The sequence below is a fragment of the Malaclemys terrapin genome, chromosome 3 (genome assembly GCF_027887155.1).
Source record: "Malaclemys terrapin pileata isolate rMalTer1 chromosome 3, rMalTer1.hap1, whole genome shotgun sequence".
Lineage (NCBI taxonomy): Eukaryota > Metazoa > Chordata > Testudines > Emydidae > Malaclemys > Malaclemys terrapin.
Genome location: NC_071507.1, coordinates 51495327 through 51519248, shown reverse-complemented (window position 1 = coordinate 51519248; position 23922 = coordinate 51495327). Strand labels below are relative to the sequence as shown.

At 41.7% G+C, this 23922-nt stretch overlaps 1 protein-coding gene and 1 long non-coding RNA gene across 10 annotated transcripts in view; one reads left to right on the top strand and one right to left on the bottom strand.

Annotated features, from left to right (window-relative positions):
* LOC128833970 (protein dispatched homolog 1-like) overlaps window positions 1-7961 on the top strand; it is a 160603-nt gene extending 152642 nt beyond the window's left edge. For all 9 annotated transcript variants that reach the window (XM_054022306.1, XM_054022302.1, XM_054022309.1 and 6 more), the window contains one exon: window positions 4344-7961. In XM_054022306.1, the coding sequence (XP_053878281.1) occupies window positions 4344-7952 (3609 nt within the window). In that variant the 3' untranslated portion in view covers window positions 7953-7961. The remainder of the gene's footprint in view (window positions 1-4343) is intronic.
* Window positions 1-23922, bottom strand: part of LOC128833971 (uncharacterized) — a 59579-nt gene that overhangs the window by 703 nt on the left and 34954 nt on the right. The window lies entirely within an intron of this gene.

Genomic DNA, 23922 nt, shown 5'->3' with positions numbered 1-23922 from the left:
AACTGTGCACATAGTTGAGATTGATGTCTGGTTTCAACTAATAATGGATGTTAACTGACAGTTACAAAGTCCATTCTGAACTAAAAGGCATAATGTATTTGAATAATATATCTGAAAAGTATAAGCTTCTCACTTGCTGAAAACACAATGCTTTAAATTGCAATGCAACTGTAATTTTTTTTAAACTCAGAGACCTGGTGTAGAAAACAACTTAGATAAAATGAAAAATATATGGCCTTAGTAATGATCAATTGATTTCCTGGGTAGAGGCCCATTATCTTTCCCCCTCACCAAACAAAATTCCCATCACCAATTAACCTAACAAACAAAACATAGGCATTTAACCAGACATGTTTTTTTAGATTGTGATATTTGATCAAGAATTGATTTCAGTGTCATCAGGCAGTCACCTTAACACAGCCAATTTCCTCCCCCTTTTTTTAGCTGATATTTGCTTGCTTAGGATTCTGAGTTCCCTAATATAAGTAGTGAAATATGTTACAGCCAGTGGTGCCAAGAAATGAATCTTGCTGAAATTTAGTTTAACAAAATAAGACGACAGTGGTTTCCTATAGTCACTCCCAATTTTTGTAGGATTTCTGGAGTCATGGCAGTGACTTTGAAGTTAAGATATGAAGTTATATTTTATTTGTATGTGACACTTAAATATAAAGGACTAATTCTAAATGCTATCTAAGAAGTGTTAGTCTGTGAATGTCCATGTAGACAGCTGTTTCAGATAAATGCCACTCATCATTGATCAGTCCAGAGCACAGCATATTTGGGTCATAAATAAAAAGGAAACATATTTTTGGATAACTAAATGAAGACAGCTTGCTACATCTGAAGGATAATTTTGTGGAGCTTGTATTTTTACTGAACAATTTACCCTTTTATCCTAAATATACCTTGAACTTTCAGAATTTATTGTCTCAAATACAACTTATTTAAAAGTCCTGATTGCCAAAAAGTAGTGAACCCTTTGCAAGGGAGAATAAGAGGAAGCTACTTTGAAGAAAAAGCACCATATAGTAAGCCATGAAAACGTCTCTCCCTTAAAAAACAAACAAACTACTACTTAAGTACTAGGATCATGGAAGCTTTAGCAGTGTCTGTAGATATTTTATATAGGATATTTGTAGCAGATCAAACATTTTGGACAAGTGATCTTTTTCTTGTAACCTCAATTTGTAGTTGAGCACAATTTTGAGAGCACAATTGCATGTAGCAAGGTGGTGGTGTGGCTAGTTAGTCAGTTGGATTTATAACTTGATAAGAATGGTTGTTGTAAGTATTACCTGTCTATATGCACAGTACTTTTAATTAAAAATTAGTTAAACTAGATGCCAGTTGCTTAGACAATCTGGACGAAAACTTGTTTTCATAAAAAATATTGCTTCTAAATGTCTCGTGCTATTGCTTAAGCCATATGGAAATGTAATTCCTTTTCAAGCACCTCCTGGATCTCATAAGGTGCTTAGATGTGCCCTGCTTTCAACTATGTTCTTTTGCTGGTATTTGACCTCTTACAGCACAAGTCAGTGTCCACTCTAACTAGTCTCAAGAAATTGGTGTGTTTTTTGACCTTTAGTCTTTGTTAGACTCTCTCTTCTGTTGGCTACAGTTCACTTATTAAATTCATGCCTGATTAAGGGCCCCAGTTCTGCTTTCACTGAAATCCGTGGCAAAACTTCAATTAAATTCAATGGTAGCAAAACGAGGCAGTACATTTTCTGGAATTTTGCAAGTTAAGTTGAAGTGCACACTTAAGGTTTCATATATTTTACTCTTGATATGTAGGATTTCTGTGCCAAACTATTATTTGCAATAATATGAGCTATCTGTATAAATCTCCTTCACATCAATAGAAGAAGGAATTTCTAAAATCTTATTTCCAGCTGCTTAGCATTTAAACACAGAAACTATCTTGGGTTTATTATAACAACTTTAACCATCTGGTTTACTAATTCTTAGGGTGCTGTCCTGCAACTGCTCAGCACATGGCATTCCCATAATCTTCAATGGAAATTCCACATGCAGACTGGCTACAGGATCAGGCCCCTAATTTTTAAATTCCTAGAATTAGAGAAGTCCTTTCCTTCCCACATCAATTACAGGAAGCTTCCCTTACTATCCGTATGCTTCTATTTTTCATAAACTTCAAAGATTCCAAATATAGGAGCACAAGCCTACATCACCAGGCAGATCCATTTGCCAAGCTGACATGCCCTTGTAGGTAGTATACATTCAGAATGCACACCTTCACTTCTTTAGATATCCCAGTAACAAAAGGAGATGTTGCCAGTGACACAGCTGACCTGGCAAGTACCGGCTAACCTTGGCAATATCTTTTGATCAGTCAACAAAGTAGGGCCTAATCCTGCAATGCTAATGTTTTGTAAATAATGTTTTTACATAATGCTTTAAAAAGTTATTCCAGACTAAATTTTGTTTTTTCTTTCCAAGTTTCTGCTGCCCGCTTGTGTTACTTGATCTTTGGCAACAGTTACTTTACCAGCAAATGTTTATAGCTTGCAGCGAGTATTGAAGAATAACATATAAGCCTCATTGTCCCATCTTGAACTTGACTATGTAGAGAGGACAATGCAATCCTTTCCTCCCAGTTTGCTTGGCTGACCCAGAGCTTGCATATTATATCCTCATAGGATAAATCTGGAGATGTGCCATGAAAAATACAGATATGCTATTCCAGTGCTTCCTTTTATTTATTAGGTTGTTCATTTTTTCCTGAGTTTGCATGTGAGAGTGTATTTATCTGGAAACAATCAAATGTGAATTATCCTGTTTTTATGGAATGTCAGGTCATTCTTGTTCAGGAATTGTTTGACAAAATTAAGTCCATATTACAACTTTTATAACCATCATGACAATCCCCAAATTGTGGGTTTTGTCTGTGCTACAAGTGATCACTGATAATAACCCAGTGTAATTTCAGTATAAATAAGAAGTAGTATGTCACTTATTTAGCTGATCTGAAATCTGCATGGATAAAGGTTTCAGAGCTCACTCCTGTAAACACTTAGGCACATGTGTAACTTCACTCACTGAGACCATTCAAGCGAGTGAAGTTATGCCCATGCTGGAGTGTTTGCAAGATTGGTTCCAATTCATTGTTCTTTCCAAGCCAGGAGTTTGGACTCGCAGTGTGTGCATGGAATCTGGGGGTCTTAAATTCTTCGAGCCCTTATTTAGCCTTTAGGCTTTGTCTACTTGAGAAAATTTTACTGATGTAACTATATTAGGTAAGAAACTGGTGTAGTTAAATCAGTACAACCCTCTTTTTGGACACTCTTACTTTGGTTGAAGAATGCTTCATATTGATTTAGCTTAAGTCAGTTCCTTACCCATTTAAGTTAAATCAGTATTAGGCACTTTTTATGCTGAAATAAGAGTTTCTACACTGATGGAGCTAATTTAACTGATTTTACTAAATCAGTTTCTCAATCTAAGTAGTTAAATGGGTATAATTTTCATATGTAGACAAGGCTTTAGAGTCATTCAGAGGAAAGTCAGCCAGATGCAAAAAGACAAAAATGTCTCATGTACAAAGTGGGCTGTAGAAGGGAGCTTAGGTTACATAGCTCCTTGTCCTGGAGCTATCCCATCCGCTTGTGCTAGAGCTGCCAGGAGAAGTCCTACAGCTTCTAGAATCATCTTTATGTGGTCTCAGGAGGGGTGAGGAACAAATGGCAACCAACCCTCTGGGCAACTGATTAGTTTAGAAAAATAAACATTGGGGAGCATTAGAGGGAAAAGGTGCACATCAGTTGCTGCATCTTCAAGCAGAAGTAGAAGGCGGCTTCTAATCGTGAGAGGAGTGAGGTTCTGGAACAGCCTTCCAATAGGAATAGTGGGGGCAACCTAATTGGTTTTAAGATGGAGCTTGATGAATTTATGAATGGGATTATATGACAGGATTGCCTGTGATAGCAGGATACTGGACTCAGTAACCAGAAGGTTCCTTCCAGTCCCGTGTTCTTATGTACTAGACTGTAGTTGCTAATGTACAATATTCTTAAAATTTCTGAGCATATGGGCCTGATTGTCCTATCACTTACACTAGTTTTTACACGGTTAGGACTCTGTAAACTTCTGTGGAGGGTCTCCTGATTTACCTTGATGTATGTGAGAGAAGGATCAGGGCCTGTGTGTATGTGTGCTTAAGAATTACAAGTATTGGCACAGAATTCCATGAGTGTCACTTTCATCCCTCCTCGATGAACCTGTCTGTGAATTATTTGAAATTTAACAATTAAATGCAAAGCGCCCCGTTTAAATGGCTCTTGCCCTAATGTTATAACTCTGTGTCTGTCTCTTCACAGATAAGATCTCATTCCCAATTTGGTGATCTCTGCCAGAGGACCACTGCTGCTTCATGCTGTCCCAGCTGGACGCTGGGCAACTATATTGCCATTCTAAACAACAGATCGTCATGTCAAAAAATTGTAGAACGAGATGTTTCTCACACCCTAAAGCTGCTTCGTACATGTGCCAAATACTACAACAACGGAACCCTGGGGCCAGATTGCTGGGATGTGGCAGCCAAAAGGAAGGACCAGCTCAAATGTACAAATGTGCCTCGTAAATGTACAAAGTACAATGCTGTTTACCAGATTCTGCACTATCTAGTGGACAAAGATTTTCTAAGCCCAAAGACTGCTGACTATGTCTTGCCAGCTTTAAAGTACAGCATGCTTTTCTCTCCAACAGAAAAAGGAGAAAGCATGATGAATATTTACCTGGATAATTTTGAGAACTGGAACTCTTCTGATGGTATAACGACCATCACAGGGATTGAGTTCGGAATAAAACATAGTTTGTTTCAAGATTACCTATTAATGGATACTGTGTATCCTGCCATAGCCATTGTCATTGTTCTCTTAGTCATGTGTGTGTACACGAAGTCCATGTTTATCACGCTGATGACCATGTTTGCAATAATTAGTTCCTTGATTGTATCTTACTTTCTTTATCGCGTAGTATTTAATTTTGAGTTTTTCCCTTTTATGAACCTCACTGCATTAATTATTCTTGTTGGAATTGGCGCAGATGATGCTTTTGTCCTGTGTGATGTTTGGAACTACACAAAATTTGATAAATCTCACGCTGATACTTCTGAGACGGTCAGCATCACCTTGCAACATGCTGCTCTTTCCATGTTTGTAACCAGTTTTACCACCGCGGCTGCCTTCTATGCTAATTATGTCAGCAATATTACAGCAATCCGATGTTTTGGTGTTTACGCTGGCACTGCCATATTGGTGAATTATGTTTTAATGGTAACATGGTTACCAGCAGTAGTTGTGTTACATGAACGGTATCTTCTCAATATATTCACTTGCTTCAAAAAACCTCAGCAGAGGGTATATAGCAACAAAGGCTGCTGCACAGTATTGTGCCAAGTGTGCCACAAGATTATTTTTGCAGTCTCAGAAGCATCCAGGATATTTTTTGAAAAAGTCTTGCCATGCATCGTTATCAAGTTTCGATATATTTGGCTGTTCTGGTTCCTTGCTTTAACTGTAGGTGGAGCATATATTGTATGTGTTAATCCAAAAATGAAATTACCATCACTGGAGCTCTCTGAGTTTCAGGTGTTTAGGTCTTCTCACCCTTTTGAACGCTATGATGCAGAGTACAAAAAGCTTTTTATGTTTGAACGTGTCCACCATGGAGAGGAGCTCCACATGCCAATTACAGTAATCTGGGGCGTCTCTCCTGAAGATAATGGAGATCCTCTAAATCCTAAAAGTAAAGGAAAGCTGAAACTAGACAGCAGTTTTAATATTGCAAGCCCAGCTTCACAGGTCTGGATTTTACATTTTTGCCAGAAGTTAAGAAATCAAACTTTTTATTACCAAACTGAAGAACAAGACTTCGCAAGCTGCTTTATTGAGACATTTAAGCAGTGGATGGAAAATCAGGACTGTGATGAGCCAGCTCTTTATCCCTGCTGCAGCCATTGGAGATTTCCATACAAACAAGAAGTTTTTGAGTTGTGTATCAAGAGGGCCATCATGGAGTTAGAAAGAAGCACTGGGTACCATTTGTACAGCAAAACCCCAGGGCCTCGCTTTGACATAAACGATACCATCAGGGCTGTGGTACTGGAGTTCCAAAGCACCTATCTCTTCACACTGGCTTATGAGAAAATGCATCAGTTTTACAGAGAGGTGGATTCATGGATTTCAAATGAGCTTAGTTCTGCTCCTGAGGGTCTTGGCAATGGATGGTTTGTGAGTAATTTAGAGTTCTATGACCTGCAGGACAGTCTTTCTGATGGTACTCTGATTGCCATGGGTCTTTCAGTTGCTGTTGCATTTAGCGTAATGCTGCTTACAACTTGGAATATAATTATAAGCCTTTATGCAATAGTTTCTATAGCTGGAACTATATTTGTCACTGTTGGCTCTCTGGTTCTTCTTGGATGGGAGCTAAATGTGTTAGAGTCTGTCACTATTTCTGTAGCTGTTGGCTTATCTGTGGACTTCGCTGTTCACTACGGAGTTGCTTACCGCTTAGCTCCTGATCCAGACCGAGAAGGAAAAGTCATCTTCTCTCTAAGCCGCATGGGCTCTGCAATTGCAATGGCTGCGTTGACCACATTTGTGGCTGGAGCAATGATGATGCCTTCCACGGTCTTAGCATACACCCAACTTGGCACTTTCATGATGCTTATAATGTGCATTAGTTGGGCTTTTGCAACCTTCTTTTTCCAATGCATGTGCCGTTGCCTTGGACCTCAAGGCACTTGTGGCCAGATTCCTCTGCCAAAAAAATTGCAATGCAATGTCTTCTCCCAAGCTTTGTCAGGAAGCCAAGGAGACCGGGGACAAAACAAAGCACATCCTGTCAACACATTTCAGTTGGATTCCAGAGGGCAAAAACCAGAAATGGAACAGGAGCATTATGAGTTAGAGCCTCTGGCATCACATGCCAGTAATTGTAATTCATCAGAGAAAGTAAGTTATGAAGAAACCCACATCTGCTCAGAACTTTTCAATGGCAGACCCCCAAATGCATGCATGTCTGTGCATTCAGCATATAACAGTGAATTGAATAAAAGCATCAGAAATGAAGCTGGCTCAGCCATGGTACAGCCATGTGTCGACCAGCATACCGTGTGCCCACTCTCCTCTCAGAACAGGCAGTGCAGCTGTCCAGATGCATATAGGCAGTTAAGTGACACTTTGTGCTATCAATGTGCTCCGTCATCTGGTAATGTTGTGCAGATCCAAAACTCTGTGCCTCCTGTAAATGTTTTACAGCAAGCTATTGAAAGCTATGTTCCCCCAGTCCAACATGTGCTCCATTGCAGTTGTCTTCAGGGGAGACTGAAAAGACCCAGGATGCAGAACTCTTTGCCTAGAAATTTTTTTCTGCATTCAGTACAGCAGTTTCAAACACATGAAAGAATAAACAGGAGAGATACACCTAATCTTCAGAATACAGAGGAGAGCATAAGAACTCTTCCAAAGGTAACAAGCTCCTCACCGTTTATCTGCAGAAGTGCTGGTTCTCTTATAAAACCTTGTTCTGAAGCTGAGAATAATGTATCAAGTAACCAAAAGGGACTCTGTAAAATCAGAGACAAGTGTGATTTAAGGGGTACAGAAGTAAGTGGGAATGAAGACAAGAGAACTTCAGTATCAAAGCAGAAGAAGATAACTGAAATCAAGATAGATCCGAATCCATCGCAAACTGAACAACTTTTGGTGGCTGACCAAAATTATCAGAAACACATACTGAACAATACAGTGAGAGAGGCTGGGTATGAGTCTTGCCCTGAAAATACACAATATTGTAACAGAACTATAACAGTGAAGTGCAATTCTGTTGATGGTCAAATGCCAAACATTGAAGCCAATGTGCCTGCTCTGTTAACGCATCCAGAACTTTCCAATGAAAGTTTGTTAATAAAAACGCTATAATAAATCTTACATTTGGCAATCCTATGTCTCTTTTAAAATTAATGTAATTAAAAAACAACACTATGGATAAAACAAATTATAATTTATATTATAGCACCATTTTGAAATGGAAAATCTATTTTACCAAACAATGAACATTTGTTAAAATTAGTTAAAAAACTCATTACTGTGTAATGAAACCTGATATTGTTGAGAATGACTCTCTGTAAGTAGTAAGAGGGCTTACACTTAATTTAGTTTTTGTCCCAGATATTTGAGTCTGAGTTCTCCTTTTCCCACCATGCTGAAAAATAAAGCATTCCAAAGAGACTGTCCCCTTTCTCAGACCACGACTTAGGAGATTTGGTAAAATTTTGAGGGAAGGGGATGCTGCCATATTGTCCAAGTATACTCCCTACTCTATTCCTTTGCTCTCTTAGCAGGCTTACAGGAGCTATGAATGATTCAAATCTAATCAGCCCTTCTGCTGAAGACAATGCTGGCACCTGAAAGAGCTGGAATTGCCACGGTTGTTTTGAACCTAGATCTCCTGTAGCCCATGTTCTCAGTGTGTTCAGTTGGGAGTATGTTTAATTGTTAATGTGATATTCTAATGAAATAAGAAAAGCAGCCCCTTTGGAGGTCAACAGAGAGAAATGCACTGGATGCCATTACTAGATATATATATATGTGCTGTATAATAGCACCCATTTAATACTGGCCATTAGTGACAGTTACTATATAGAGACCTCTTATAAGTAAACAATGGTAACCTTAATTCAGATGGTAATTGGAAAATGCCTACTCTTTAATGACAATAGCAGAGAAATTGTATATGTAATTTAATATTAAAATCAGGAGTGAAAGACCTTCCAATATAGTATTTTTCACTGAGTACTGTACAAGTTGGAAGTGAAACCCCTGCAGATGAAGCACGGTTGATAACTGTGCTATAGTCTTGTTGATGATAGGCTGGAGGAGGTCAAGTCAAAAAGGCTTTAAACAATTAGGTTTTAATTTCACATTGAGGTTTGCTTATCCAAAGGAGTTCCAAACCCTGACATAATTACAAATATTGGTCCAAGCCACATAACCAAGAAATTGGATTACAAGCATTTTGTATTCACATAACTGCAGAGTTTTGTCAGATGTCAGATATAGATTTGTCTTATATACAGCTGCAGGTGTCAGTGGTTTGCCAAAGCAGATTTCAGAAATGAAATTTTATAGAGTATCTTAACTCAATATTTGTTAGTGTTTAATCTTGTGCCCAGTAATTGAGCTGTTACAGCAAACATTATGCCGAATTTTTTAAAGATAATATAATTGTAAAAGACTCATTTAATAGAATGGGGTGTTGTCCAATATTAAGCACACTATGAATCAGTGAAAGAGGAGAGTAAATTTTTCCTGTTCTACTTTTCATGTCCAAGGGATGTGACAAATCAGTGTCATGTGACAAACCACTTCTCTTTTAGCTGGGACCCCAGCATGCTCAGATACCACAAAGATGGGCTCAGCATAAGAACCTGAAGATGAAAGAATAGACTAGAATAGCATAAGAGATTTGCGTAGAATAATTGACTTCCCTACATCTACAAATAAAATACAGATTTATATGGCTTACAAATCTTCACTAAATTCAGGGCCAAATCGTGCCCACCCCCTTATGCAGAAGCATAAAGGGGAGGGCCACCCAAAGAATCTCCCCACCAAACAGGGGCTGGACATTGGACACATTTTCTGGCTCAGTAAATAACTGCGGGAGGTTAGCAGTGCTAGCAACTCTCAAAGGGAATGGGGGAGGTAAGATAGCCCCAATGGCATCAACTAACAGAGCTGACCAGTCATGGAAGGGAGGCTACACTGTACTTTCTTAAAGGGCAGGGGCCCAGTATCTGTGCTTTCTTACAGTGGAATGTTTCTCCATAATGCTTCCTAGAGCACCTGCGGTGGTGGAGTTGCTATATAAGGCACGTTAGAGCTATGAGAAAATAAGGTGTGAAATAAAAGGGGAAAGATGTTGATGCTAGTTTAGGCTGCCTTCACTCTAGTCTCCCAAAGTACAGTGTAATGCTTGTGCTGCTTTCGCCACACCTGTTGTCATCCATCTTCATGCCACTGAAATCCATGGACCGTTTGCAAGTCCCTGGTTCAGACCGCTGTAGTGCTGGGGCACTCTACAGAGATGTATTGGTAAATTTGGCAGCTAATTACTAAATAACATTTTCATGAAGGCTCTTTGCATAAGGAAACCCTGTCCTACAGGTCATTAGTAAATGTTTTTATAATAGGGGAGGTAAGCGATAAAGGAGCAACCCAATATTTTAAAATAGCGATGTGTATGTTCTTAAGAAGGGCTGATATAGCAAAACTGTCTGGGTAGATAAGGAGTCGTGAAGTAATGTGTACTTACAAAAGATTAAAATTAGCTAAGGTACTTGGCTGATGAACAATAGCATTTACCATTTGTGACTTTGTACTCTGATTACATCCCTGCTGAAATCTTTATTCCTGCCAAGTCAAACTTAGCTGGACAAGTAGCAATCAGAAATATCTAAAGGAGAATGAGTTCATTGTTTGCATAGACGGCGTTTCTTTATAACAGATGTGTGCATGTGCGTTTCACTTATGTAAATGCACATGTATACAGTACAGCGCATATCCACACAAGGCAGACATTCCATCTCCAACTCACCCCATGTAGTGGGAGGGAGAGAAGAAAAGAGGAGCTCTCAGTGACTGCTGGAGGCAGGTGAGGCCACGTGAGACTCTTCCCCCAGGGATCCTCCCCAAGGAAGAATCGAATAACAGTAATCCACCCCCCTCGGGGAAGCTGCCAGAGACTGCTAGGAGCAAATGAGAGAATGTGAGATCTTTCCCCACCCCACGATACTGCACCAGCCCCACACATACATAGGGTGTAGATAGCTAGAATTGCCAATGACTGCATGGAGGTAAGTGAAGCACCTGCCCACAAGAGACTGCAGCAAACTTTGACCATGGGCAGAGTCTCTCTGGCTGTCTCTCCTACCCCATCTCCTAATGAGCCTGAATCTATATGTAACACACCAAATAAGTGTGCTGTGTTCCCCATGACCAGTCTGCATATTGGATAAGATCCCTCTACTGCTAGCAGCTAACAGTTATTCCTTGAGCTCATGTGATCGAGTCCTATGTTTTGGTGTTTAGGTCCTGAGCTCTGTCCTTGCAGATGCCTGACAATGGGCGTTTGTTACACATGGCAAGGGCTTGGTACGGTAGAAGGGGAGGGTACATTGGGGCAGCCATAACAGAGCAGGTTGGTTGGACTACCAGTACAAGAGGGAAGGATAATAGGAAAAGATGATCCAGAGGTTGGGAAGAAGGAAAAAACCCCAACAACAAACCAAGATCTAACATATAGATGACATTTTGTTTTCATGTGTTGTCTGTCATGTCTATTTAGATTGTGTGATCTTTGAGATAGAGACAGTGTCTTCCCATGTGCTTGTACTGGATGGTAAGTAACATCATTCTAATAAAAATAATGTATTTAACAAAAACAATATACTAGGAAGGTTATGCTAAACCCTTTAAAATATCTTGCCACACCCAATATGCAAGCATTCTACATTTAGCACAACTCCTTCATGGTTGGGAGGAGCAGCTAGTAGTCTCATAAAATACAAGAAAACAAGCCACATTTTTAAGGCTTTCTTAGCTGAAAGGCTTTTTTAGCTTGTATTCCTCCAAATTAAAACAAACTCCTTTAGTGATCATCTGACATCAGCTGTAACTGGTTCTGTATTTTGGCAAAATGGGAGTACTCCCTTGAAAGTGCCTTGGATTTGGAAGACCTCTGATTTTGCCAAATGGAAGCTGGGCAGTCAATCCAAGAGAAATCAGAACTTATAGGTTAACCTGTTACAAGATTTTAACTCTGTAAGAAATATCCAAAGTGAACGCGAATGCATTTTATTTTAATAGAAAATCTTACACTACTTCATGTAAGTAGCGGATGGTTTCAAAAAACTGAGGGATGCTTCTGCTCAGTTTTTACTCAGATAACACTCCATTGAGTTAATTGAAATTGACCTTAATATTTTTGCCACAAGCTGGCAAACGATATTAAATTTCATTTGTAGCAACGGCATGTAAAGAATTAGTAATAGTATTTGAATTACAGTAGCAAGAACGGGGCACCATTGTGCTAGGCACTGTATAGACAAGACACACATCGGGAGACCATGACTGCATTAAGGAGTTCACACTCTGTATAGGGAAAGTAAAGGAAGCGGACTTACTCAAGGTCATTCAGGAAGAACCAGAATTGAATCCAGCTCTCCTGAATTCCAATCTAGTGCCTTAATTACAAGACCATCCTTCCTCTTTGTGCTTTATTTCATTACCCTTCACTTGCTGATTCCTAAGATACTGTACTTGTACATAATTTTTCCTTTTTATTTTTAAAATGTATTTTTATCTTTACATTTACAAGTTTAAGGCCTCATCTTCCTTTAAAAGTTTGCTAGTATTGCTATTGCCAACAACGTACTAGGGTAGATGCAGCTTATACCTGCAAAAAAGGGCTTTTGCTGGTATAGCTTATATACAGTTCAGTGAGCAAAATAAACTATACTATCAAAAGCACTTATATGCCACAATAATTGTATTTACATTAGGGGCTTTTTTGCCCCCAGAATCAAACCCCTAACTGACGTTGTACTAGCAAAAGTTTCTAGTGCAGACATGGTGTAACATTCAAATGCTCCTCAGCAGAGTAAGCTAAACAGACAAGTTTCAGAGTAACAGCCGTGTTAGTCTGTATCCGCAAAAAGAAGAACAGGAGTACTTGTGGCACAAGTACTAGTCTCTAAGGTGCCACAAGTACTCCTGTTCTTCTAAACAGACAGTTAATCATGATTTAATAATAAAAACAGAGAGTCCTGAAACCATATGATATGGGCCTGACTCTGCTCCCACAGCATTCTTACAAATTCCATTGACTTCAGTGGAGTTAGCCCTGACTTACACTGATGTAAATAAGATCAGAAGTAGGCCCTTCATCTTCTAAGGGTACATCTACACTACAGGGGGGAGTCGATTTAAGATACGCAAATTCAGCTACGTGAATAGCGTAGCTGAATTCGACGTATCGCAGCCGACTTACCCCGTTGTGAGGACGGCGGCAAAATCGACTTCTGCGGCTTCCTGTCGGCGGCGCTTACTACCACCTCCGCTGGTGGAGTAAGAGCGTCGATTCGGGGATCGATTGTCACGTCCCAACGGGACGTGATGAATCAATCCCCGAGAGGTCCATTTCTACCCGCCGATTCAGGCGGGTAGTATAGACCTAGCCTTAGACTCCGCTCTGGCAGTGGCAAGGAGTGAGCATAAACCTTGTTTGATAGTTTAGTAAGGAAATACACTTGTGGTAAGATGCACAGGATGGAGGAACAGGAACTCCTGCATTCCAATCCCAGTTCAGACAGACTCCGTCTTTCACCTCAAGCAAGTTAATTACTTTACCCAGGCCTCAGTTTTCCCATTTGTAAAATGGGGATAACACCTACATTACCTCACATGGATAATTGTGAGAGCTAATGTTTGTAAAGTGCTTTCAAGACGAAAAAGGCTAATTATTCTTTTCAAGAATAGTAATATAGGAAGTGGCAATGCTTTGGACTCAGGCTTTCAGCAGCATATATATTTGGCTGCTGTAAGGTGGTGGTGGTTCTTTGAGATCCTTGAAGACTAAAGAAAAGACCAATATGCACTGAAAAACCAGCACGGCCAGGAAGGACTCTGAGCAGACTAGGCAGTCACTGGAGACATTCATGTCAAGCTGTTTGCTGGCCCAGGGCTATGGCTCTTGCTTAAAGTATGGGAGGAGCTGTTGTCCCCCTAACAAGCCTTCATGTCAGCTAGGAAGGAGGCAGCATGGTCTAGTCTAGTGGATAGGGCCACAGGCTTGCGCTCATGAAGCCTCGTTTCTCTTGCTGGCTCTGCCACTGACGTGCTCTGTGACGTTGAGCCAATTACTTCATCTCTTTGTACCTCTCTTTCCCCTCCCACAGTTCGTCTGCATTGTCTACTCAGCAAACATCTACTCTGCCACTGGGGGTGTAATTTCCAGTTCAGGTAGATGTACATGCGTGAGCTCTGATCACGCTAGCGTGCTAAAAATAGCAGGCTAGCCTTGATGTTTGCTGGTGGCAGCTTGGGCTAGCCGCCCGAGTACACACCTAGGATCTCTGATGGGACTGGACTTGCTCAGCTAGCCTGAGCTGCTGCCTGTGCTACCATGGCGATGCTGCTATTTTTAGTTCACTAGCTTGACCCAAGCTAGCATGAGTACTTCTGCCTGAGCTGGAAATTACAGCTCCAGCTGCAATGGAGCTGTGCCCTTAGAGTGTAAGCTCTGTGGGGTGAGGACAGTCTCCTGTTGTGGAGATAGTGTGTAGCACAAGAGGGCCTCAATCTCGATTGGAGTCTCTAGCCGCGATTGTAATAAAACTAGTTATTAATAAGCAACTTTAAACTGAGAGCTCTGGCTTTGCTCATTTCCTGTGTTGGGGGGGAGAAGGAGTTGTGTTTGCACAGGGTACATCCTGTGCTATCCTCTCCAGTTTATAAAGATCCATAGACCAGGTACTTTGTAGAAACAGCTCATTTTTTGTGGATTCCAGAGAGGTTTTGACAAATGTATCCTGCACAATGTTTAGTTTAGTTTAAAATCGCAAAGAAGTATAAAAAGGCATAAATGTCATTTTACCTGTGAATGGATAATCACATTCCAGGGAAGAAACAGGACAGCAGCTGGTTCCTGCTTGTATTTAAATTCTGCTAGTTAAACAAGTTTGTCTGGTCTAGTTTCCAAACCATTAAAGTTAATTAAAACTGGTGCTGATTTGTCGTCTTACAAGCAGCAGGACTAACATTTGTTCTCTTGCTTCAGGCTAGCCACAATGATTATACTGTTAGAGCTCCAGTTCTCCCACCAGGACTCTTTAGAGCAGATGGATGTTTTTTTCCTTTGGGGTCTAAACCAACCTTCTTAAACACTAGAAAAGAGTGTTTACCAAAATATGTCCATAGTCTTTTCTCGGTGCCACTTCTGGGAAACTTCTCTACTATTTAAAAAGGGATCAAATTTTTAGCTGACTCTTAATTACAATCACACTTGAGCCACGTTTTGATATCCCAACCCGTTAGGTATATTTGGATTAAAACCTAAAAATGACACTCAGAAATCTGACATCTACCCTTAATATCTTCTTCTTCTACCTATTTCAAAGACTTTTCAATGAAGTGACAAATTACGGTTTAAGACTTTTAGATGAATGATGCACTGATTTATTTCTGGACACATATAGTAGATATATGTGATTAACTTACAATGCAGTATGTGTGTGTACACACATATACTCTTCAATATCTCACACATACGCTTCATATACTTATATACGTACAAATGCACAGACTTTATTATAGGTTAATCTCTCTCTCTCACTCAGACACACACACACACACACACACACACACACACACTATATATATATATATATATAGTCCAGCAATAAATGACAATCCTCACCCCCCCCCCCATCCTCTCTCACACACACACACACACACACTTGGTTATAGGATAATCTTATACAAATGTCTTCCAGAGATATGATTCTCCTCTCACAATAGTGTAAGTCAGGAGTAACTTTGTTAAAATGAACAGACTTACCCTGGTATTTCGAGAGGAGAAACACAGCCCTTTTCTTTTTGGTTGTCATAAAAATCCCTGTTTCATTTTAATGCTTGGCCTTAAACCCATTTGCAAAGGGAGATTATATGTATAAAGCCACAACCCAGGCATGACCAAGGAGTCCAGAGTGCTACAAGGAGCAGAACAGGATGTTCCTAGTTAACCAGAGCATGTGGCATGAGTACTTAAGGGCTGCATTATACTTTCAGAGTAGATTTAGGAAAGGCGGGTGCCTTTCTTCAGATTTCAATATGTGCAGAGCTAGGGACATTCCCACTCTCTCATTTTGGCTACAATAAAAGTCCTCATTTTTTAAGGAATTTGTAGAATTGCGGGAACCCTTTCCGAGTGATGGAGACATTAGTGTTCTCAAGTTGGAAAGAATCATGATGCTGACTAGTGCCAATCCTTGACTTTAATACACATTTTTCTGTCCACCCAGCTCCTCAATCCTGATGTGAAACTGCTATTTAAGTCTTTTCCAGAGCAGAAACTGCCAAGATCCATTCTCCCATGCTGCATTCCTCTCAATTCTGGGATATATCTCATCTGGCCTTGGAATGTTGTCAGTTTTCCGATGTCCTAACTGCTTGACTTGTCTGTTTTGGCATGATCCTGATTCCTTTAAGTCTGTCTCCTTTGGCAAATGTATCTCATTTTGACCTCGCTCCATTACTTTGAATGCTGAGGCTGGCTACTTAATCTTCCAGGTACTTCGTTTATCCATACATTACACTTGTCATTGCTTAAAGACCATTCCGTTGCTTTCTTTTGCCCCTTGGGGTCTTGAAAAATGTCTTGAGTACCATCCGGGGCTCGTTCACCTGCACATCTACCAAAGTGATACATGCCATCATGTGCCAGCAATGCCTCTCTGCCATGTACATTGGCCAAACCGGACAGTCTCTACACAAAAGAATAAATGGACACAAATCTGACATCAGGAATCATAACATTAAAAAACCAGTAGAACACTTCAATCTCTCTGGTCACTCAACAACAGACCTCAAAGTGGCAATTCTTCAACAAACAAACTTCAAAAACAGACTCCAACGTGAAGCTGCAGAATTGGAATTAATTTGCAAACTGGATACCATCAGATTAGGCCTGAATAAAGACTGGGAGTGGTTGGGTCATTACAAAATCTAAACTTAATTTCCCCAGTACTAATTTCTCCCTACTGTTACTCACACCTTCTTGTCAACTGTCTAAACTTCAAAAATTTTTCCTCCCTTGGTATCCTGCTGTTAATTGATTTATCTTGTTAGGCTGACCTCACACTTGGTAAAGCAACCCCCATCTTTTCATGTATTTATACCTGCTCCTGTATTTTTCACTTCATACATCTGATGAAGTGGGCTCTAGCCCACGAAAGCTTATGCCCAAATAAACTTGTTAGTCTCTAAGGTGCCACAAGGACTCCTCGTTGTTTTTGCTGATACAGACTAACACGGCTACCACTGGAACTTGAGTACCACAGCCTTTCTAGAACTCATACTTCCATTCATCTCTAGCATTTTTCTTCTTGCCTTCATTCTGTAGGGTCCTAGAGCTCCTCATTCTGCTGCTTTGATTGGTCACTGTTGTTGTTGTTGGTTATCAATGGGTATTGCAGTAATGAATGAGAGCCCAAGCCATGGACATGGACCATGTGCTAGGTGCTGTACAAAGAAAGAACAAAAAGATGGTCCCTGCCTCAGGCAGCTTGCTCTGTAGTACTCTGCACGTTAATATTCCTCTGTAGTAAATATTTTTACTCCTGCAATATTCCTGGTCAGATGGCAGGCCAAACCCCTTGATTCATTTACCTATGTCTATTTTCATACCAGGCAGGGGACTTTATGGGACTGTTCAGTTAATAATTATGCATCCTGTGGCTTTTCTTCCACCTGACCGTAGCTGTCAAAATCTAACTTATTGCTGGGAGATAACATTATTTGGGGGCACTTTCCTTTTCAGATAAAACTGTTCACAATCTGGAATTGCTTGATTTCACTTTGCTCGTCTCTTGATAGTCGCACACAGTTGAGAGAACTCTTTTCTTCTTGACGGATCTCAGAGCGTTTTCTTTTTGACAGATCTCACAGCATTTAATGAATGGATCTCAAAACTTTGAATGGGACTGATTTCAACCACTTCTGGGATGAAACTTTCATAACTTACAGCAAGATTACACCACAGCATAGGGCAGAAAGTAAAGCACAGGCTGACATTACATTGAAGATTTATACCAGCCTGTTGTTACATGAGTTGGAATATATAAAATAAGCTTCACAAAGACATAGGCAAAGTCCCTATTCTGAAGAGTTTATGATCTAAATATTCCTCCTTGTATCATATGTAAATGGTATTTATGTTTGTGTAGCATTGTATATAGTGTATGTTAAATAACTAGCAAAGAAATAATGGGGTTTGTTTAAATGAGGAAATAGTAAGCCAGAGAAAATGGAAAAAATATTAGGATTAAGATGATTTGCCAGGCGGGGCACTTGGTACTTACTAGATTCTAAAAAGACTTTTGAACTATCTAGAAAAACTAATACGTCCCAGGCGAAAAGCATACAATCCTCTATTACAATGAGAATTCAGTAAGTTGTCTGCAGGCATCTTTAGATGGTATCACTTTCCAGAGAAGTTTGAATAAATTACATAATTTGAATGGCACTAAGGAAAGATGATACCATACCAAAAGAAGGTGTCTTAATGAAGACAATCACTCAAGTGTTACTCTATCCTGGCACTTTCATCATTTGCAGCTGAAAATCAATATGGGACTTGAACTGAAATATTTTAACTGCAAGATACTTAAGCCCCTAAGCAAGAATTTGAGACAGCTCAGTGGGTGCGCTGGACAACTTAGATCTATAGCCCTCAATTAGTCCAGTAAAAAAAAAAAAAAAAAGCAGTACCCCAAAGCTATATTTATATTGAACACTTGCACAGGATACAGATGGACTTTAATGTTTAAAATATGCTAACTTTTCCACTGGCTTGGAAAGCGTCTGTGAACCACAATGTTTAAGATCCCTGAGTTGGGAAAAGGACAACTATAATAAGAACTTGCATGAGGTTTGGGGGTTGGTTTGTTTGGGACTCCTCAGAGCAGTAAGAACTGCACTATAGTTTATGTGGGGACGTCAACGTTCCAAGTGTTTAACATTTACCAGTATTTAAAAAGAGAGCATCAGGATTTGCTCGGAATAGGCGCAAGCACTGGGGGCCCGGTGTACAGTAACTTAGTGGATAGAAACAATGTGAAACTTTAAGTTCTATAACGTTGGCACTGTGCCACAGGGTACTGAGCGGACAGAGTCCACACCAGGCACAATCCAGCACATTTGGCTGTCACTGCTTGGGACCTCAGCTAGAGATTGAACTGCCCCTCGTTTCTAGAATGGGTGGCTCAGAGTTGAGGTCAGCCTTGGGACAGGAAGTAAGGAATCTTGTTCCTCTTTTGCCTGACTGTGACTGGCTGGGCAATGGGAGGGTCTCAAGTCGGTTACTGCCCCCTGCCCCTTAAAGAAAAACTCATCTGACTTTGCCCAGCCAGGCAATCTGAAAGTTCAAAAGGCAACTGGAACCTTTGTGTGGGAGTCTGATGTGGACAATAGATGTCTGGCTCCATTGCATAAAATTATTTATCTGCTCCGGCTAAATACTTGTGTTATTTCACCCAAAAAGTTACTTGTTGCCAATTTTGGCTGTTTAATTTTGCACCTCGCTCAGCCTGAACAGGGGCAGTGAACTGGTCAGTTTCATTTTCTGGATGTCTTGAAGAAATACAATATTGCTGTGTTTTTAATTTGTCCTTCTATACATCCTACAGTAATAGCCCCAAACACTGCACTCCTATTACTGTCAGCTCCTTCAAAATTTTTAACCATTATTCCAGTATTTCTACCAGGGGCCTAGCACTAGAGTGGCACAGTGACTTCATTTTCAGTATTTCATGATTGGCTCTAGTCACAATGTTTTGTAAAATGCCTTTTTAAAAACAAAATCTAAATGCTGGGCCTCAGCCACTTGCCTGACTATGTTTATCCCTTCAAGCCAGTTTTCAGTTGGCTGTAAAACTGGTTGGAAACAAGTGGAAACATTTTTTTGATGCATAATAGTTAAACACAGGCCTAAATACACTCAGCTGCCAGTGCCCCCTCCTCCCACATCTCCCACCGCCATCTTGTCCTCCACACAACATTCCCTCCATGATGTGCCTCCATCCCTCCCTCTTCCAAGCCCTCCCTTCTCTCACTCAGCCCCAACTCCTGTTTGCTTTGCTGCCTGAATGGCCTCAGGGGACAGGGCTGGAGATCCCACTGAATGGATTCAAATCCGTTTTGGAGGACCCGTAGTATTGCAGTTATGGGCTTTGTGTGCCCTGCCTTTATATTCCCACTCCCCAGAGAGAGATCCTGGAAAAGACCCATTAAGTAATCGAGTCCTAGTGTTAGTATGGCCACTGCGGTCGCCCAGCCACTAGCCAGTGTTTGATCTCATGTACTTGAGCAGGTGTGACACCCCACACACTGGGGAGTAGTGGCCAAGTAATCTCTTGGAGGATTATTCTTCAGTCTAACGGCACTCTAAGCAATTTATCTGCCTGAGATTAGGTCTAAATTTTTCCTTTTGCTCATTGTTGCCCTGTTACTTTGCTAGTTGTTCTTCCCCTTTGCAAGACCTCTCCCTCTTGAGTGCTTGTTCTCTTCAGATACTGATAGACTGTATCAATCATCACAGTGACTCATTACAAAAACGACCCTTTCTGCGCCAGTACCACCCCCAAGCCTCCAGTTTACCAGCAGTTGCTCCTGTCCATCAAGCCAGCCCCCGGGTTTGCATTCCAAACTGTTCATGCACGGCATTGACATGGCCCATTTGTCAGCGCACAGGAGAGCTGGTGGCTTTCACATTTGTAATCGTGTCCCCCCTGAACATAGCCCTGGTCTGTATTAATGTTGACGTGCTCTGCCATGGATGGAGCAGAGAATGGGCAGTGTGCACTTCAGAGATGGACTGTGTGTCTGCATAGTTGCTAGTCTGATTATGCATGGGGTTGGAAACAGCCCTGGCACCTAATGACCAAACTCACGCTTGCTTCCTCCCCCCTCCCATCCCCAGCCCCCAGTTCTTTAATACTCTGTAACATTAAAAAGAGGGACTGATGTGAAAACCAGCTGGAGTCCTCAGCTCTCACACTTGCTCTGGTTTCACACTGTTGTGATTTAGGATTAAGAGAACAGAGATTTCTATCAGATGTTGATGTTAGCACTTTCCTCCCCAATCCTGCACCCCTTCCCTTTGCCCTTCTCTCTGCTGAGGAGTCCGCCCTTCCTTAGGAAACCCAGACAGCAAGGAAGCCGCAGCCTCTTCGTGTTTGCTACTTTGGGATGTGCCTTAGCGATTTCCTCCAAGCTACCACAGCTCTCAGATTGGCATGTTTTGCTTTAAAGGACCTTGAAGTGGAAACTAGTAGGCTGGTGTGTGCCCTTTTCTAGAGAGCGAGGGACATGGGAAAGGTGGGTTTGGATTGGCTCAGGAGTCTTGTTCTCAGTATCTTGCCTCTCAGTTCTGCAAGGCGGCAGCTGTTCTGGTGCATCTCAGCGGCAGTCACTAAGGGAAACATAAATAAATCCTCCTGATGCAGTGTCTGTATATAAAGCATCTACTTCAGACTGGACTCTTTTGAACATACGGAAGGATGAAGTAGGCTCTGTGAGTTCCAGGCCTCAATCTGCAGGCACGGAGTCAGTGCGTAGTAGGTGCCATGGCACGCAGCTGAGTGCTGCCAGGGCTGGACCCAGGGAGCAGGAGGTGGCAATGCGTCCTAGGTCCCCTGCAGCTCCTCAGTTGACATTGCAGAGAGTGACCCGAGGGACAGGCAGGACAAGAAGGAGCTGTGAATTGTGGGCCTGGCACTCTGTGTTTTTCCAGGGGCTGAAGTGTTTTGGTGGCTATAAACCCAGTATAGTCCTAACCTCACATACTAAGATGGGAGAGCGGGACTAGCACATGGATGGCTCACCTTGCCTCCCTTTCTCTCTGAACTAGCAAGCTTGGGAGTGCTGCAGGAGCAATGTGTCTGTAGCTCCCAGCGCAGAGAAAGAAGCTGACGGCCTCTGAGGATGGGAAAGCATTCGGCTCTTCTGAGCCACAGGTGCAGCTACCATAAGGGGCCTGGGGTCGTAAAGAAGACAGGGCCACACTCTCTTCATCCCAGCAGCATCGCCTCCTAGCAAGCACGAGGAAATCGTCATGATAGGAATGAGCTTCAGGTGCTGTGAGCACTCAGTTCAGTATCTAGTTCATATTGCAATGATCTGCTCTCAGGTCCTATGATTACTATCAATTTATACCTTATAATAAACTATGGTTTGTATTACAATAGCTGGGGCTCCAGCTGAGACTGGGGCCCCGTTGTGCTGGGCTCTTGCTCTGGGTTTGTCTAGATGGAACCCCTGCCCTAGCAGAGGAGGCAGATCAGAAGTTGTATTAGCCCCATTTTACAGATGGGGCACTGAGAAATTCAGTGGCTTGCCCAAGGTCACCTATTAAGTCTGGAGCAGAGCCGTGACTGAATCCAGATCTCCCGAATCCCAGCCCAATGCCTTAAGCACAAGACCCTCCCTCCTCTCTCTGCAATCAGTGTGTATGTGCCGAGAAGGGGAGCTCTAAAACAGCTTTTCAATGGGATCAATGTAGTAGGTGAGCCTCAACTTATTTAAGATACAGTGTCTGTGCAGACTTTATTGGCACCAGAGGGTCACAGAAACTCCCATTCTATCATATCAGGGCTTGTCTTCACATACAGAGCTACAGTGCGCTAGCGCATTAGTGAAGAGGCTACTGTGCTTCTCCTGTTGGCGTACTTAATCCAGCTCCCCAAGAGGCGGTAGCTACGTCGGGGAGCATTTTTCACACCCCTGAGCAATGTAGTTATGTGAGTCAGTAGTGTAGACCTGGCCTCAGACTCTAGCATTCTTCTTCTGTAAGGTTCTTTAATAACAATCCTCATTTCCCAGAATGAGCTGGTACCCTGGTTCAAGATGCACCCATCAGCACTTTGATCAGGCCCCTGGCTCTGAGCCTGGCTCCTGTCTTCCCTGCTTGTGCTGCTGCTGCTTTAAAGCCAGCGCATCTTCTGGGCTCAGAGCTCTTCCAGCTGCTACACACAGGCCTAGAAAGCCTTAATTCAATTGACTAATCTGCCGTTCTTTGTTTGTTTATTTGTGCGTCTCTTAACAGGAAAAGCTGCTCAGGACTGAGTAAGGATTGTGGCATCAGCGTGAACTCAGCCAGGACCGTTGGTCTTATTTCCTTTGTGTCCTGCAATTGTATTAGTCAGAGCCTTCATTTTTGCATCTTTTCACCAAGTTAAAAGCTGGAGCTTCAATTCAGAGTTTGCCAGCATGAAAATCTAGAGGCTAAGGCAGTGCAAACTCCTCACTCCTCCAGAGCAGAGCTGGACAGGAAGGTTGCTGTGCTCTCAGCTGGGCAACTGAAAATTATGTACATCCTGTAGGATCTGGTTCAGGTTTTTAATAATTCCTCTGTGTGCCCTGTACAGACCCTTCTTGTAACAAGGGTGGTTTTCCGGGGGATCGATTTTTCACTGAAACACAGCTAGCTCCGGCAGTAGAGCTGAGACAGCAACATCTGCTTTTAAAGGTTTGTTATTGTCATAAAAGTGACACTGTTAAAACCATCCTGTTCTTATTCAATGAGTCTGCTCCCTATGGGTCTCTGAGTCACACTGGCTCATTTTACTGACTAAAGTTCACGTTTGTATCGATTTCCAAAAATGGTTTCTTCTTCGAGTGCTTGCTCATGGCGATTCCATTCTAGGCGGCTAGGCGCCCACGTGCACAGAATGGAATGGACATGAGCAACACATCTCACAGAACAACTGTTACCAAAGGTAGGTAACTGTTTTTTCTTCTACTTCCTGCTTGTCAGGGAACTTCATCCCTTCCCCTGGGGGAAACCCTGGCCCCAGTGAGCCAGGCATGGGTCGCTTCCAGACTGGATTGCTGTACCACGTCATACCTGAAGATGATGCGCATTCTCCATCTGGTACAGAGCGTGGCTGCCTGCATTCTCTGTGGCTCAAGCTGCCAGGAGTGCATCAGGCCCCTGTGCTACAATCCCGCTGCTGCCTCCCAATGTCAGTTTAAGGATTTTTCTTAGTAGAAATGATGTGAAAGGCAGAAAGACTCTGGCTTGATTCTGAGATCCCAAGTGGGGCCTGCAACA